Genomic DNA, 18838 nt, shown 5'->3' on the forward strand with positions numbered 1-18838 from the left:
CACCACAGTTGTAAACAGTGGTTATCTGAGTGCCTCTAGCCCTTCTGTCCGCTCACATCAGTCTCTCCTCTGACCTCCTCTCATCAACAAAGCTTCTCAGTCTGCAGAACTGCTGCTCACTGGAGGTTTTTTTTTTTTTTTTGAATTGTTTGGTTTAAACTCTACAGAGTGTTGTGGGTGAAAGTCCCAGGAGAGCTGCAGTTTCAGAAATACTGAAGTCAGACCATCAGAAACCAACAATCCGACTGAAGCTTATGACCTTGGATTTCATATATTGTTCTACAGTGAAGTACATCTGTTTCTGTCAAAATACCAAGTGAGTGCCTGCTGTGAAACACTGTTGAATTCTGAATAAACAGGATTCAGATAAAAACATCATATCATCACATATGCTGGTGTCAGGTGAAAACTAAAATAGTACATGTAGTGAAGTTGGAGATGGAAAAAAAAAAAAATTTGTATTTGTCAAATCACTATTTAATCTCTTCCAATAAAGAAATGAATATTTTCACTTAACAGTGTGTCCATTTTAAATATCTTGAATATTAAATCTAACATAACTTTAATGGATGGATGAAGCGTCAACTTGAAATTAATAATTTTCAAACTAATAAGTAGTTCCTTCAAAATAATAGACACAAAGCTATGAGATTTACAGAACTGCTACTCTACACACTCAATGGAGGAGGAACTGAAGACATTCAGTCAGAGTATCTCTCTCTTTTTCTGTCCCTCTCCTCTCTGCTGCTCACTAAATGGTCGGTGGGATAGCTTTGCCTGTGGTACCATCTTCTCAAAAGACAGATATGCACTAATGCACCACCAACTCCAAGGACTGCTGAAGATGTCAGTCTATGCACACATGTACAGTACATACAAAGGAGGGAATAAGAGCCCTCTAGAAGAAAGGTCTGTCCCCCACAAATTAAAAAGATGAATAAATAAATAAAATAAAAAATAAAAACCCAACTTGCAAAGAGACAAGTTCCACAGCAGGACTGAGAAGATAGTTGTGCACTGTGACTTGTTTTGCGTGACATATGAGCTACCCTATCACTTATGGAGGAAAGAATATTGGTATGCACCCTACAAGAGCCTCTTGAAGAGGACAATGAGTACTGTACAATTTAATACTTGAGTTAAATATTGTGACTAAGGGGGTATCTCGCTATAAGATCGTTCGTGAAAGCAGCGTTAGTTTCATTTAATTGCATCTGCTGCAATGAGAAATTACAATTAGGAGCTGTACTGCTGTTAGAAGAGATAATGATATAATAAAAGGTGCTATTTTGGTCACATGTCGGCAAATGAAGGTTTACTGCTAACAGTAGAAAGTGCTTATTGTGAGAAAATAATAGTTCCATATGGGATTATATCAGTTAGTTTACTCCCATACATGTTACTGTGATGTTTGCTTATGCTCTGTAGCTTTGAAAACAGAACAGTCAGTGATCTAATGTTTATTCACTCTCACAAAACATGAATTGGTCTGGCAATACGATGCTATGCACTGCTTAACAACAAAAGCCATGATCTGCAAGCATATCACATTCACTGTGAAGGATAGCCATTGTACTTTGTCAAAAGTCGTATACTTGTAAATTGAACAGATTAGATACCAATTAGATACCCTGTGAGTCTGTTGAGGGATTCAGGTCTTAACAGCTGTAAAATAATAGGACTCGGCAGAAAGGCATATTAAATTATACATCGTTTACACAGGGATTCTTTGCTTGACACCTCACTGAATCAATTTTTTTCTTTTATTTGATTTATCGATTTGTTAAATTGTGGTAAATTAAAATCAGGTCACTTTTAGTCACAAGCATCATGCCATGATGTCACGCCATATGAATAAGGACAGAGTGTTATGCTCAAAGTAAAAAGGTTGTTTATAAATGTGTACAAAATTCTCACACTCAAATGTGTGAGAAAAGCCAGCAAAAAAAGATAGGATTCAGAGATCCAGCTTGCTGTCCCACCTCATCACAGCTGACTAATCATGGGCACAGCACACTCAAACAATACATGAGACAGGTGAGGGGGTGCAAGGTTTCCAAAGCTACCTGACCTTCCAAACAGCAGTTCTGGATGAGTATACTGCAGTCTCAACGGTGTCACCATATAACAGATCTGATTCAGCACATGACAATTTTTTTGGTAACCATGTTTTGCTTCTACTGGAGAGAAATATGGGACACAGGTTTATATAAATGGTACCCACTTAAAAACAAAAAAAAAAAAAAAAACATGGCAGGTACTTCAGACAGTGTCTATGACGTAGCTGGTATTGAAGGGTTAGTATTAAAGGCTCCTAGCTCTTCCTTTGGCTGATTCAACAATTCTGATCGACAGAGTCCAATAGTAAAATAAATAACATTTGTTTTCAATAAAATGATGAAAATGATTCCATTGAGCATGCAAGCTATTTAGCCAAAATAAAACCAGTCTCCTTGTTCAGACAGGCAATTCAAGTGGTACTGTGCTGTAGATCTTTTAATCTGTCAGCGTGTTATTGTGACAGCCATTACCAACTAAATGGTCCCTTTAAGTTGTCAAGTCAGCACATGCTCTCTCACCTACTATTTGTACTGCTAATGCTGCCTATGTATTCATAGCCAATCACTATCCCTGTATCTATATGGCAAACTGTAATTTTTTTTTTTTTTCCCCTGTTAAGTCTCTTGCATTGCTTACCAGTAACAACAACAATCAGTGAAGCTGATAAAGTCTGACTGCAGATGAATTAAATATGTACCATTTAGATTTATTCTTAATTTTAAAAATACATTCACATCAAATAGCCTAGATTGGTCTGAGAAGCACATTACTCCCTGCAATAGAATATACATAATTGACAGAAATCAAAATACTCATAGTTATGCTGAATGTTAATTTGATAGAAATCAAAATGGATACATAAGCAAGAGTGTTTACTGGATTAATTAATGTATCAAACACATTCAGCTTTCCAAGTTAGTAGCTGTTCCCCTACAAGATTCTCTGAGGCAAGTTCATATGTTCAGTCTTCCCACATTTATATATTTTTTTTAATTCTATTACACTCTCAAACTTTCATAACTTCACACCAATTTCCCATGACAAGATTTTATTGTAGTGTCATAGAAAACTTGATTCACTGTAGCCCAGAGATTTGTGAATACAATCATTCCTAACATGCAAATCTTGGATTTAATTAAGAAGTTCAAAAGCATCAAGTAAAAGCATAAACAGCAGCATTCAGAATATTTTACCATAAATAAATATTGTAGCTACCATACAACAGTAATTCTGTTACACTTTCAGAAAAGCACAAGTGCAATTCAATCAAATACAAAATATTTGCAATAAATATAGTGAATTTAATCATCAAGTTCATCATTTTGATTTAGTTGCAGCCATCAGGGTGATGGCAATACCATTCCATGATTATTTTTGATCATGAAGTTTGTGGCATGCTTGGATCAGATTGCATTTGTGAGGTCCCCATTTTTGGATTCATTTGTAAATGTAATGTCATGTTGAGACTGATGATGAATGCATTTCTGAAAGCTTTACTGTATGTTATTGAAAACATGAATTAATGTTACTGCTCTGTTTGTTATTCCATGGGACCATTACTCACCGACATGTCATAGGTAAGATGGATTGATAAATGAACAATGAACTATTCATGGATCTTACTGGGCCACAAGGGAGCTGATGACTTGCACAACTGGTACACAACTCTTCTGATTTGTCATAATGAGTGGTTAGTTGGAAACGGGCGGCAATGTTGAGAGAAAAATGCATCTCATTTCTTGGTTTAATGGAGATGTGGCAATTACCCTGGATAAGTGCAAATCTAAGATTAATCTGATGTAATTAAAAACTCAGTCAGTGCACGTTCCTATTCTTATGGTGGTCTGTTGTGACTCATGTCGCTTAATGTGGCCATCTCTTTTAAGAGATCCCCAGAGCTGCAAACATGGATGGCTGAGTTTGTGCTTAAGTTAATCTCCACCACAGAACATACAGACATTAGCTTATCTATTATTCCAGGAAAGAAGATGAAACACTGATAGATTCACGACCAATAAGTACCAAAACTAACAACAAAAGTACTGAAGTGGAAATTTCTTTAGCTCATGACTAAGAAAACAAAGAAAACTTGAAAAGTGAATCGCAGACAAATGTTAGTTAGTGTCTCTTAACTATCTCAGAGTGGAGCAGTTTATACAAGAAAACCAGTGATGTTTTTGAATGTTCTAAACATCGCTCCATTCAAATGCAAAGCCCAACATACAGGAAGGCCATGTTATAAAGATGAAGATCATAATGGGAAACAGATACCAGATCACTATCATCAAGTAGGGTTTGGAAAGAGCAAAAAGTCCAAAAGACAATCTGGACCTCACCAACAAATCCATAAGTAATTCCAACTAATCAAGGACTAATGCATCATTTTGGTAGTGCAATTTGTTCACGCCAACTTATCAGATCCATACAAAGAGAAGCAATACATTCCATTAGGTTACCTGGCATTTACGAGCTACTGATGTTTACTGAAAGTGACTGATGGCACTATAGTAAAAACAATGAAAGTGAATGCCTGGGAGGCCTTGTATAATTTCTGTCTGTTGCATTGCTTAAATGCTACGATGTTGGTTTCTTTTTAGTGTTGGAGAGCGATAGATAAAAACTCGAATTACTACCTTGTGGCTGTATACCTCTGCCAGCCAGTCAAGTTGTAGAAAATACCATAATAATAATAATAATAATAATAATAATAATAATAATAATACAAGATGTTTTTGTTGTTGTTTTTTGGTCAAAATGATGTTAGATTTAAGGTGATCTGCTACATGGACATTAAATGTGATCACTTGCTAGGCATTTGTGTTATAGTGTCATAATTAGCGTAATAATTCTTGATAATTGTGTCCGAACACATTTTTGTAACGTCACCTTAACCAATATCTAGTTTACCACTGAAACCAAGTGCATGTTTATACCAAAGTTATAAATAACTCCCTTACGGTACTACCAAGATATTGCTTTTCACAAGAATGGGACAGACAGACATTTAGATAGACATCCCAAAAACCTAATGACTTGGGCTATGGCGGAATCCAATGCTAGCAAATAAAAAAGCACCTTTATCACAGATAGAACAGTGACAAATCAAATGTTTGGAACAACTAACATGAAAATCCAACCTTGTCTTCCAATCACAGAAGCCTCTGAATATGATTTATAATGGACTGACATTAATTACCTTTACTTCAAAACAATGAAACTGTCATTAAGAGTTCAGTTATTTGATTAGCCCATCAATCAGCAATAATTTCAACGTTGAGACACTGAATGAAATCTGTTAAGCTTTACAAAGTTTGACGTCAAAAAAACTGCATTAAAATGATAAATGACCAAAAGAAAATCTGGTCAATATGGAAACCTTTAAGATCACACTTGCCTAATCTTGGAATCATCTGTCTGACACAAGGCCTAGCTTCTGAAAAGGCAACAACGTTTTATCATTACTTGCCATTGTCAGAATTTCAACCATCTGTCTGCCATTGAAACTCCACCCTCCCTCACTCGCTCATTCACACTTTATTTTCCCTTCCTATCACCTTTCAAGCATTCTTCGGCAATGCAGCTTCTAATCTCTGGGCATGCACAGAGGAAATGAGCAGCAGTGCTCAATCATTCCAGCATCTCTCTGGACTCAGTTCTTTCAGGGAAAAATGTATGTGGTTTACAATAATATGATTATTTTCACTGCACAGTAATAAAACAAGACATTAAAATTCTGTGAAGAGGATCACTGCCCAACTGCGATTGGTGATATGCCCAGAGTAAAAAGATCCACATACAAAGAAAGAATCAGCACTACTACTGTCACTACTGTCAGCTCATCTGCACCCTAAAACAATAAACAGAAGCAAGTGGCATCATGGATGATCTTACATTCATTTCACGCTTGGTGCCACAATCCATGAGGCACCTGTGCCCACAAAATGGCAGTTTACGCTCAGTGCTTACTCACTCAGGAGTTTGCATGCTTTGCCTGGATTTTATTAGTGAACACCACAGGGCATTAGTGTTTGGAACTCCAGACCGTTTTCACCTGGTAGCCAAGAAGCAGCTTGGGGAAATTCAGTGTCCAGTTCTAATAACTAATAATAACAACATCACCATTTCAGTTTCTGGAAAGATGTTTTATTGTCTCCAGACACCCACTAGTATGTTCTAATTTCAGCCTTTAGGAAGTTGAAGAAATAATACATCCATTATCACCTGTAATCTGTACCAAATGCTATCCAATGCCATGGTATGATTATTTCATATATCCAATATAAATTTGCTAGCATTGCTGGCTGCCTCAAACCAAACAAATATTTAATAGAATTCTTTTTTTTTTTTTTTTTCCCCAATCAAGCACAAAAGGGATCTGAAGCAAATCTACATCAACTTCTTGGAGAAATTGAGAAATTCTGGATCAGGCTTGTTCCACACCCTCCATCACTCCATGTGCCAGATTTACTGTTGACTGAGCAGTACATAAGATGATTTGCATGTGAAAATAAATAAATAAATAAATAAATAAATAAATAAATTGGAGCACAGCCTGACTTAAACCTTAATCGGACCGACTCAAAACTGTCTAAAGTGCAACAAAATTAGAGCTTGCCAGATGTAGCAGTAGCTGCCACCATGCAACACATTAACAAGTTTAGATTTTAGAGTATAGTAGTAGTAGTAGTAGTAGACCCTACATCGGAGGTGTCCAAATCCGGTCCTGGTGGGCCACTGTCCTGCATGTTTTAGATGTTTCCTGCTCCAACACACCTGATTCGAATGAGTGACTCCAGATCAGACTTCAGCAGAGCTTGATGACGAGCTGATCATTTGAATTAGGTGTGTTGGAGCAGGGTGACATCTGAAACCTGCAGGACAGTGGCCCTCCAGGACCGGATTTGGACACCTCTGCCCTACATCCTTCTGAACAGAAGAGTCATAGATAAGAAAACTGGCTGAGCAAAATTGTCTTCAAGAACACTTAGTGCTGCTTAAATGAAAAAACTACTTTATTAACCCAGTTTGCCATACATTGTGAACATCGCTGGGTGATACAGACTATGTGGCTTTCGTCTTCGAGAAAAAAAAAATCCAGGCCAACTTTCTATGCGGTAACCACTTCTTTCAGAGATAAAAGGAGCTGGGAGTGTTTAATATAAATTTACATATTCCATCAAGGTCTTGTGATGGATTGACATTAGCAGTGGGAGAGGAGCTGTCTGTTTATTTTGATGTGAGATACAAGTTAGGCGAGAGGCAAGCCACAGCAGTGTTCTGTCACATGAATGCAGCCTTGTGGCTATTGCCTTGGGCATGCCAATGAGTGACACGGAGGACACTTTATGCATTCCCTGCATCATTATTCCTTTCTTTTGCAAACAGTTCAACAGTTGAATGAGGACAATCTTGTCAACTGGAAGAGGAAAATACAGATGAAACATGCAAGGAAAAAGAGACTATGAAGGGTTTTCGCCTGGAGAACAACATACAACTTCAATCCAAGTTTGACAACAAAAGAAAAGGAAAATTATTTTTTTAAGGTGACCAACTGATTGTGTATACAGTGCTCAGCATAAATGAGTACACCACTAACACGTTTCTCAGAGGAACACCCATTTCCCCTCAGAATTGATACTTCCTGTGGGTTCCTACACAATAAAATATTAGCGCTGATTTATTGATTTTAAATTACAATAGTAAGTGCCAAAAACAAAAACTACACTGCAGTGAATGTCTTATACTATATATATATATATATATATATATATATATATATATATATATATATATATATATATATATATATATATATATATATCTTATACAGTACAACATGATTAATTTTTAATTAACAGGAATTCACCAAAATAGTCTAATCAATCATACCATAGGTGGTCACAAGAAAACTGACAATTAAGGTTGGTATTTAAGGGAGAAACTCTATTCCAACAAATATGGCGCTATGTAGGAGAAATTTTACAAGACTTGAGGAAGAAAATAATTTCTTAACACAAAAAGGTCAAGGTTAGTAAAGTATTGCTACTAAGCTGAAATACAGTAGCAAAAGTGGTCCAAAAAGTCAATGGAAGTAAAAACATTAGAAAGTCAAAGTGGGGTAAGGGTTTCCCATGACAACACAATGTACACAGCAAAGGATTGGCATGCATGGGTGTAGTGGTGCCGTCCATGAAGAGAGTGACTGCAGAAAGTCATGCACAAAAAAGCCCCGCTAGCATTCACCAGAGCCCATGTTGACAAATGTGAAAATTATTGGGGCTCTATAAATTTGGGTGATACAAGAGATTGGGGTGACAAAGATACATTTTTTTTGGCACCGATGGGTGCCAAAGCGTATGGTGTTGCAACAGTGAGGGGTACAATGAAGAATGCATGATATCCACAATAAAGCATGGTGGTGTTCCTGTGGGTTAACATGAGTGATGCGGCAGGAAATTGCATTTCATAGATTGTATCGTGTACTGCAAAATATTGAAAGAGCAGATGCTGCCATCACTCCGTGTCCGAGGTCACCGTGAACCTTTTCAACTTGATAACAGTCCAAGACATACATCTATGACCACTAGTTCACTGGATCACTGGACTTCTAAGGATGAACAGGGTGAAAGTGAATGCACACATGGCATCAGACATCAACCCAATAGAACTGAAAAGTCAAGTAGAGCATCATTCTCCATCCAGCATCTGGGATCTGAAAGAGCTCATTCTACAAAAAGGGAAAAAGATCTATGCAACTGTGTGTCGTCAACTTCATTCAATATGTAGAAAAGCACCAGCTCTTCTATCCATTGCCAGAGCTGGTGGCCATACAAACTACTCTACTTACTAGAATTTGATGTAAGGCGTAACCATTTTTGCAATAGCATTTTTCTTCTTCTTTCCTAAAAATGTGAGGTATCCATGCCTTTATATGAATATGGAAGAAATTGCTCATAAAATTCACTTTTGCAACAAAACAGCATAATGTTGAGAAATAGGCAAAAGTCTTAATTTTCATTCATGCTGAAACTGCGGAACGTCACAGATATTTTGCAGCCGATTTAGCTTGCAAAAAACACTCATGAATGAATGAGAATGGGCTTAATTAATAATGAAAGAAAGGCACTCCATATGAACCATATCCTTGTGGTGAGTGATGAACTATGAATGAACCCAGGGCTGTGGCCCAGGTAATGGGCCTTGGGTTTTTGGCTCCTCCTGGGAGGCAGTGACAGCAGACAGGGAGGGGGTGGAATGAAAGGCTGTGAGAAAGAGGGAGAGGGAGAGGGAAAACATGAAAGAGCTATCCATGCAGGCTAATGGAAACTACATCCTTCTCTTTTCTTGTGCATTAACACCAACAAAGGTCTCTGATCATCCTAGCCCTGATTTAAGTCTTGGCAACTAGGCATCTCCACGGCCACTGCTTTTAACACTTGATTCAGAAATATCCTTAGCCTTCAGAAAGCCTCTCAAGTTCCTTCATTGTTCCAAATAGTGAATATCATGCATGCCACCACTCTCTCATTATACCTGTATGTCATAGCCAATTATCTATGGAAAGGAAAGGAAAGGAAAAGCAAAATGGCAGAAGAGAGAAGGAAAAGTGGCCCAGATACCGAATCACATCCAGATAGGCTTCAAAAAGCCTTCCAGAGGGGAGGAACAGAAAGCCAACAACTGTGGAATGTCCTATTTGTAGCAGGATCAATTTTATGAACAGTTTATTTCTCATTTAATTTAAGCCTACAAATTGGCATTCCCACCAGTAAAAGCACTTTGAATGTGGGGTTGTGTCATATCTCAAGACCTAACTATCTCCGTGATCAATTAGCCTAATAGCTGCCTTGCTGAGGTCTTCCAGGTGAGAACTAGTTGCCAATGTCACAAATTAATCACCTGAATTCGCCTAATTAATTAAGCCTCTGGTGGATGCTGATAACGCCTCTCACAAGTGCTTCCAAATTGGTGGTCCACATCTGTGACATTTAGCTTTGTAGATAAAGACTGCAGCTAAAAGTAGCATGACGGGTATACCGTTGGCTTTCACCCTAAAAGAAATATAAAAAATATAATGTAGCACAATACAAAATATCAGTTGTAAATGAGGAATGCTGAACCAGCCATATGGCCACCTAAGCTACAGACAGTGAGTGTGATGTGCTGTATTGGACTGGAATGCCAGGTGTATCATATTTACTAAATCTCCCCACAGCAACAAAACAAAGTCTTTGGGAAACTACTGGATCAGGCCTGGTCTTTGGTTTCCCTTGAGGATTCCTAGAGTTAATTTTTCAGTGGATAAAATTATACAATCAAGTCTAAATATTGCCTCCCTACTATATAGGTGTTTTTTCCTGCCATAACAAGCCAAGATAAATAGCACTGAGCTTGAGACTTATGCATCCCCAGAGCCTTACAGAATTTATGGTAACCAACAGAGGCTCTCATCTCTCAAGGGGAGACAATCTCCCTGGGAGAAGTAACGGTTTACACACACAGCAGGGGTTCCATCAGCAACGTTCTCATGAGAGGCAAGCACCTCCTTGTGTTGGACAGTTGAACTACACAGACATAAACATCCATCTGAGACGACAGCCCATTATCTCCATGTTCACATATTCCACCTAAAAATCTTTAATTTCTCACATAGACTTTGTATATTTCATTAGGGGCCAAACAGATGCCTCTCTGAGCCCAACTCATTCTCTGTATTTGGTCCAGGTGAAAGCAAGGAGCCATTTTTCGGATTGCATATAAGGGCGGCTTACTTCTGATTAATTTAGGTAATGGCCTCAAGGCCTGGCCCTCCCCTCACCCTTAGGCACCCACTAATTGTCACAGGTGGGCATGTAATTTCTCCATGGCATGGTCGTGTTCTGAGTAGTTAGATGAGAGCCGTCCTGTTAATGAGACTGCTCTCTGTATTGCTTCTGAAATGCTGAGAAGTGGATGTGTGGTGTCTGGCCAGGTGTATGGCATCACATACATCTGGGATACTGTTGTCATACAACACAGCTGCTTGCTACTGTATCAGAGACCAAAAAAAACAAGGCACAAATGTGAGGGTATGTTTCAGCGTGTGTGTGTGTTGGGGTGGTGTGGGGAGGGTGGGGGGTGTATTTGTGTGAGTCAAACAGCAAGGTAACAACAGTGTATTTGGAGACATTCATGTCTGTTATTGCTTGAGTTGGGGATATAGACATTACATATATGTCACACACTCATTATGTTCATGTTCAAGAAAACTATATATATACACACATATGATAGGTGAAGGTATTAGTAAAGTACAACGTTATGTAATGATAAAGACACTTGCTAGTCCTTTCTTTACCATTTGAAGTTGGTTAAATTCACTAAAACAATTTGTTGCACAGTGACAGTGTGTATTCCCTCTTCTGACAGTGGATTTAGCACTGCCATCAATCAACTAGTCCTAAAAGGTAGGTATGTGGGGTATCACTGTAAATCTCATCAGTCACCCTGTTCAGGTTGTGTAGCCACTATAAACGTGTGTGGTCAAAGTGAACACTCACTAGTGGTGCACTGCTTGTCAGTGGCCTCGCCCTGAGCGCTGCTCCTGGCCTGCTCCTCTCCTGCAGTGTGTTGTTTTCTGGTTGCCAGTGTGCCTGGAGCTGCCGTCAGCTGAGCTGGCGTCTGGAGGTCTGCAGAGCCCACAGAGGATCAGTTACCAACAACAGACAATACTCTGTGTGCAAGTGTATGTTTGTGTAAAAGGGAAAATACTTCTAAAGCACATTGCTGGCAGGACACAAAGAATGTATACGTGTGTCGAGGTATGTGTATAACTACAAAGACTAGGACATACTTTGCTGGAAAATGAGGATCATCTGACAGAAAAAGATAATGAAATGGAATGATACGGCTGGTGTCAGTAAAACTATATGTCATCATTACAAATATTAATACAAAAACTACAATACTTAGAATTTGATACATTATCACCCAGAGTTATGTCTCTACATAATAAATGGCACTTAAAAAGTGTTTCTAATACAGGTAATTGTAAATGCTAGTATAGTCAAAACACATTGAGTACAGGAACGTGTTGATGACAAGAAAGGAAAAAAAAAAAAAAGAAACGGGAAAAAAAAACCCACAATGTAGTCGTTCAGATTTCTAAATGCTTAAAAATTAAAACTATTACTTAACTACAACATACATATATACCTTTCTAAATGTATATGCCTGATTCAGATTTATTCTCAGTGCTGTCCACTCAGCACAGCTTGGGGCTGTTTGGTGAGTGTACAGATGCAGAGCGCCATGCAGACAGCTAGCACAGAAGGTACTGTCTGGAACATTGAAGCCTCAGGCATCACTCCTTTCTGCACCACATATTCTCAACAAAAAACAGACTGCTCCATCAAGCGCTGCCGGACTACTGTACCCATTTTATTCCCTAGAATCAGGTTTCTATTCTTCAAAATAATCAAAGACTTTCTTGCAAAGAAGAAAGAGGAGCAAAGACCTCCACAGCTATCATGGACTGGCTAGGGCTCATTACTCAAGTGAATGAGTATTCTCTCAAAGTGTTTACTTATTTACATAAACAAATGATGTTTTTATGTTCAGTGTTATTAGTGTGCTACATTAGTCTGCTTCAGCAATAATCTAATGAAAACAACTATCCCTAGATTATGAGGGTACTGAAGAAAAAATATTGCAAATTTATCAAGTAACTGTAGGCATTAGTTAGAAATTAGTTAACAGCCATATATGGGTCTGTTGTCTTTGCATTAGATTATCATGTTTTGGCAAAAACATGTTATAAGTAAAAATAAAATAATAATTTAAAAAAAAAAAATTCATCTCAGAATATCACTTATAAAAATGTTAAATAGGAATATTTTAGGACTTGCACATTGTTCACCATTTACAAATAACTGCTCAAATTTACTGTCACAATTGTGTTTAAAAAAAAAAAAAAGATGAGTTCATTTTCTGGTAAAATAGCTTGGGTGTCCTTTTCAGTCTTGACTTTCAACTTTGCTTTGTTGAAATAATTTTCTTACCCCTCTTTTTGCGCGCCTCCTTGATTTCCTCACACATACGGTCAAATTCAGGATCCAGCTCAGCAGCAAAAATAGCATGGGCTGTGTCCTTCAAACTGCATGCTCGGTGCCGGATCACTTTGTCTGAGAAAGGAAGAGACAGTGAAACATTGCGCTAGCGTCACTAGACAAGGTTTGTTGTAATAACATGCGTGGGTGCATGTGTGCGTGTGTAACTATGTTCAAGGACAGGTCTTTTGCAGAGCTGGATTACAATCAGTATCTCCGTTGTGCCATTGTAACAAATTTACCAAAAAGATATTAGTGTCTCTGATTTCTCCCTCCATCAAGTGGAGGACTGTAGTTTTCAGTTTGATTTGGCATGTTCTCCACCCTATCATGTATGTAAAGCAAACGGTCGATAGCAAGCCCACTCCACTCCAGTGCATCTGTGAGAAAAGGGATTGTAGCATTTCCCACAGCTAAAGCTGGCTTTGGTGAAAAATAATAATGTGCAGAACCCAGACAAAAATTCTTAATAATGCCCCTTTCAGATAATAAAGCCTACATTCACACACACGAAGCTTTGTACAGTATATAGCTAATTTTATGTGAAAAATTTCTGCATATTCATTCTCTCACACAGAAACTTATAAATTCACATCATTTCCTTACCCTTAGATAGCGACATATATATAGTTGTGGGAAATAAAGACTGAGCTAAGAGGGCAGGCCAAAAGGACAGGCACTACAAACAGGCTGCCTCTCATTCCAGCAGACAGAGAGAGAACAGTTCAGGCAAAGAGTGGCAGAAGGGTCACAATATGCTAGCTTCCTCTGTCTAATTGGGGCTTGGCTGTCTAATTGCAATGGAGGCAGTTTGTGTGCTTTTTCACTCAGTATTTCACTGAGCATGTGCAAGACCATTCTACAGGCGAAATGGAGGAGGTGTCAAAGGCCAGGTGGAAGACCGAGAGCTTATCTGCACCTTCACATGCCCTGCCTAACCTCCTAATCTAGAACTGAACACTCCAGAGTTAATTATTTGTTAAAAGGTGATTGAAAGGGGATTGTTATCAATGTTTTATTTCCCAAATGCAACAAAAAGCACTGGTAAAACCTTTTGGCACTTTTGGAACATATAATAATTTATTAAGTTGGGGAGGTAAAAGAGAAAGCACCCAATATGACTGTACACGGAGGACTGTGTGATAAAGACACCGTGAAGGACAAGGAGAACCAGACCACAGAGGGATAATGAGTTTTTTTTTTCCCCCCAGCACTGTGAGCTGGTGTAGAACTTCCCCAGCAGCATAATTGTGTGCGGTGTGGGCCATATTCCCTGTGCCAGGCATTGGGTGAGCAGGCAAAGTAGCTTCGTTAGTCTACTTTATTAAACAACCTAATTGCATTTTTCTCGTTTATTGTATCATTTGTAGACCTTGCATTCCAACAAATGACCCAGGCCCTTGCCTGCAAAGACAGAGATATGATTTAATCATTTGGGTTGGCAGAGAATTGCCTCCCATTAGAACAGGCAGCTATCCTTGCAAAGGAACTGAAGCAGCTAAACACACAAGGCAAGAATTAAAATGGTCATATCAACTGAATGATCTAAAGCAGACCAGGGTAACGCAGCTTTCAATTAACATTGCTGGAATTGATAATGAAGATTTGAATTTAGTAGGAAATGCTTTCGTCTTATGTACAGCAAGATGCTCTCAGTTTTTGTTCCTAATTTTTCTATGCAACAATTTTTTGTATACACTAACATGCATCTCTTCACAAAGGCTTTTCCTCATCATGGTAAACCTGTTTAAAAATAAAAGTAAAAGCAGTTTATGTTAGATATTAGAAGGCAACTTTATTTGTTGCAGAAGTCATTATGAAGTCCATATTTGGCTTCAGACAAGGTACGAGATAGGGAGTAATGTAAGGCAAAAGTTGGTTCAAATTTCAAGAAAGAGATACAGTAAAAATGTTGATGCATATGCAGCCTTCAGAGAGCATGAATTTGGCACTGAGGGGAGCTGTATGCATTATACTTCGACTGCATTTCCAATCTGAGGTTCTGTAATTTTACTGTCTGCACTGCAAGCACTTTGGTGATTTGATAGACAAATGCTGACTTCTTATGAACTGAATGTCATATGGCCCTTTTCTAATTCAAATTAACAGGCACTATCTATTGATAAAAGATAGTTTGATGGTGGGTTAATAGAGCAAAAGCAATGTGATGTTGATAAAGAAGAACTACTACTTTACTGATGGCATGATTGTGTTTCTACAAATGCATGGAAGTGCTATCTGTTAAGCCAGTATACGAATTGCACACACATGGATTGTTGTACGCAGAGCATCTTACATGTATGTGCATCTGTGTGTTTATGACCATGTCCAAGTAATATTCCTCCTCACCTCCAGGGTCCTTGTCTGGATTGTATTCTAAAGCATTACTACAAATGAGGTCAATATCTGCCAAGAAGTCTTTGACTGTCAGGTACTTGTGGGTGTCAATCTTTGTCATGACAGTGGACAGGTCCATAGGCTGCCGAATCACTTCAAGGTAGTCTGAAACCTGAGACACACACGCACAACTTGGGTTAATGAAAGGCCTAAAACACGTTTGTCAAGCTATGTTGAGCTGTGTGGTTCCCTTCATCTCTTAATTTCTCCTTACCTCCTCAATGTCGACTGGCTTGCTGAAGATGTTAAAACGCTTGTCAGTGGCGAGGCGCTTGGTCACATCCCTGAGAAAGAGCCTGAGCTCCCGTAATGTGTTTTCCTCCTGCTCAGCCAGGCGGCGCTGTTCTTCTGCTGACAGGACTCTGGGGCCTGGGGCCTCTGCCATCGGCAGAACCTCTTCACACCTCTCTATTAGGTGAGGGACAAAAATAGACAAAGTTTTCACACAGCTTCCATCTAAAGGCAAGATGTAAGAATTGCTTCCTGAGAAGAAATTAAGAATTTTTGCATTTGACCATACCAAAACATAAGGGCCTGAGCTACTAAAATAGTACTGCCAATTGTCAACCTGACCCTTGACCACTTGCTATGAACACCGTTGGAGAGACTGCAAAATAAATTTACCCCAGGAGGGGTGGCGGGGGACCCCACACATTTCAAGATTGTGTCAGCTGATGAAAATAATAGAGACCTACATTCCCCTCCACAGATTTTGAAATACACCAAGGAATACCCTCTGGCCAGTGACAAAATGATGAAACAAGGCAAGCAGTTATCCTCCTCTCCCCTCCCAAGGCACTGATCCTAGCCCAAGGCATCTGCAGACGTTAGGAGGGCTCCAGAGCACCTAGGGCTGCTACACTCACTTGCGGCAATCCAAACCCTGATTCTAATTATGGCTAATAGCAGCGGGGCCCTCTCATTGCGATTCCTCTCCCCACTTTTCTGCCAGCATCTCTGCTGGAAACCAGACTACTGTCTTCGGCAAGATCCCCTGAAGAGCACCTGGCAAGTAAAGTGGGAGAGCCCTGTCTTGCATCAATATGGAATTGGTGGAAAAATGAATGCCAGGCCCCATTTCCATTCAAACCTAAACGGACACTTCATACTGAACTGGAACTGAGGGCACACAGGACATGGGGTAGTTGGAGGGGTGGATAAGGATGTGATTGGGCAGTGGCAGGGTTTGAATTTGATGTGAGTGAGGGATAGAGATGTCGAGGAAAACTTCACACTGGGCAAATCTTCCACTTTAGTGTGCACTGCCCTAAATGTCTTTTTAAGCCTTTATCCTAGGATTGAAAATGGATGTCATTAAAGGGGGTACACTCAGGCAGCTCTGTCATCCAGGATTCACAAATTATATGCTTAAAATGCTTAAGTCTATAGAGCAGGTACCTGTATTCCTGAGGCGTGGTGGAGCCCTCGTTGTTTGGACTAACAGCAGGTCAGAGAAGAAGCTTCTCCTGTCCTCTTCGCCTGGAGGACACAATGTTACTACCTCCCCATACGTCTTCTGAAATATACATTTCACCTGTGTGAAAAACAATTAGGATGTTGATAAATTAACCATAATTTGTTAGGTCTTACAATATACATCTGTTATCAAATAAAAACTAAAAGCATAAACAAGGTTTTGATATTTCTTTCTATTTTTTTATTTTAGCTCTCTGGGAATTTAATCAAATTTTGTGAATGCTCCTTTTAATTTACCTCATTCATTTGCATATGTATACACAGTATTGATTACTACAGTTGCCACAAATCTTTAGTGAAAATGAAAACAATGAGAAAGTTTCATCTGTAGAGCAGACAGTGTAGCCAACATACCTGTTCTCATCAGCCACTATGTAAGACAAAAGCACAACCTAGCACTACAAAAACCAAGTATACCGCTCAGATGTTAAGGAAGTGAAGTAATCATCCTTCCTTCAGTGATTTCAACACAGATCAGGCTGCAACTAGTAATTACCATTATTACTATTATTCTTTCGTCTTTTTTGGTGTGTGTCAGCTGTCGTAATGTATAGCTCTATAACTGGAAAAGTGATGTTTCACTTATCAAATTAAATAGTGGAAAAAAACAGATTTCCCCGACAAAAACAAAAACAACAGTAACATAACCAGACTTGCACACTTGCTCAACCTTGTAACAACATTTAAATTAAATGTACTTGTTCTGCCAGTTGAGGTCCTGTAGCTCTATGGCAGCATATCATAATTTACTGAACAAGAATTATATAAAAGACAATAAGCCTCTTGTATTGATGCTTATCTTGTGTTGCAACATCAATATCTATATTTCAAATATGTCAATGAAACAGTAAATACAATCTCATAAAATTTGTCAAGTGCTATGTTATGTTCAGTTTATCGTACAAGCCAGAAACTAGCTTACTTTGTACCTGGCTGGTAGAAGTAGTCTATAGTAACCTTTGGCATACATATAAACAAAACCATACCACAGGTACCTTCGCATTTTATGTGCAGCTATACTAACATTGCGGGGGCTGTTGAGCTCTGAAGGAGCCCAAGGCTGCTCCCAATGTGAGGCCCTGTTGCTGACTAAGCACCTACTTTCCACTTTACATCTCCCCATCTGTCTTTCACATCGATTTGCTCCTTTATCCATGGCATGTTTGTTCTCCCTTTCCCCCTACATCTCCTTCTATTCTCTTTCTTACCCTCTCTCACTGGATTTTGCATTGTCTCTTCATAAGATGGGGGGGGGGAAAAGAGGAAAGGAATAAATATAAGGAAGACAGTTTGGAACCCAGAGACAGTCGAAAGCCCCTTTTACACAACCCAACACTGTTGTTACATAAAAAAAAATCTACACCAGATCTATATTATGCCAGCTTTGTTTCATACGGGGTCTTCTTAATGGTAATATAGTATCATATAAGGGGGGACTCAAGTGTATGTAGCACACAGCAGGAAATGATTCTCAGCACCTTCCATCATGATAAAAGCTGCAGGGGTATTGACATGGGGGGTGGGATAACAGCTATGTGTGGAGAGATAAGTGGTGGGGTATGGATGAGAGCTGAATAGAGATAGAAAATTGTGAATTTCTGGCCAACTATAATAAATTTAAAAATAAAGTACACCTGATCTCCAAGACTGATCAAGTCAGACTGTCCTATTGCTCAAATTTCTGAAGAAAAACAAAAAGATAAGAATGAGTCAACTGTAAAACACAACTTGATTGAATATCTCATAAAATGGACAGAAAGAAACTCTAGACTGAAGAATGTTAGTGAATCCCCATAGTCTTAAAATGATACTCAAAG

The 18838-nt window shown here is 38.8% G+C and overlaps 1 protein-coding gene across 1 annotated transcript in view; it reads right to left on the reverse strand.

Annotated features, from left to right (window-relative positions):
* The window catches only part of atad2b (ATPase family AAA domain containing 2B), a 60928-nt gene that overhangs the window by 26649 nt on the left and 15441 nt on the right, over positions 1-18838 (reverse strand). The window contains exons 20-24 of the mRNA XM_029496209.1: positions 16944-17079; positions 15760-15953; positions 15498-15657; positions 13101-13223; positions 11601-11729 (exon numbers count right to left, since the gene is read on the reverse strand). Of these exons, the coding sequence (XP_029352069.1) occupies positions 11601-11729; positions 13101-13223; positions 15498-15657; positions 15760-15953; positions 16944-17079 (742 nt within the window). The remainder of the gene's footprint in view (positions 1-11600; positions 11730-13100; positions 13224-15497; positions 15658-15759; positions 15954-16943; positions 17080-18838) is intronic.

Source organism: Echeneis naucrates, chromosome 24 (assembly GCF_900963305.1).
Source record: "Echeneis naucrates chromosome 24, fEcheNa1.1, whole genome shotgun sequence".
Classification (NCBI taxonomy): domain Eukaryota; kingdom Metazoa; phylum Chordata; class Actinopteri; order Carangiformes; family Echeneidae; genus Echeneis; species Echeneis naucrates.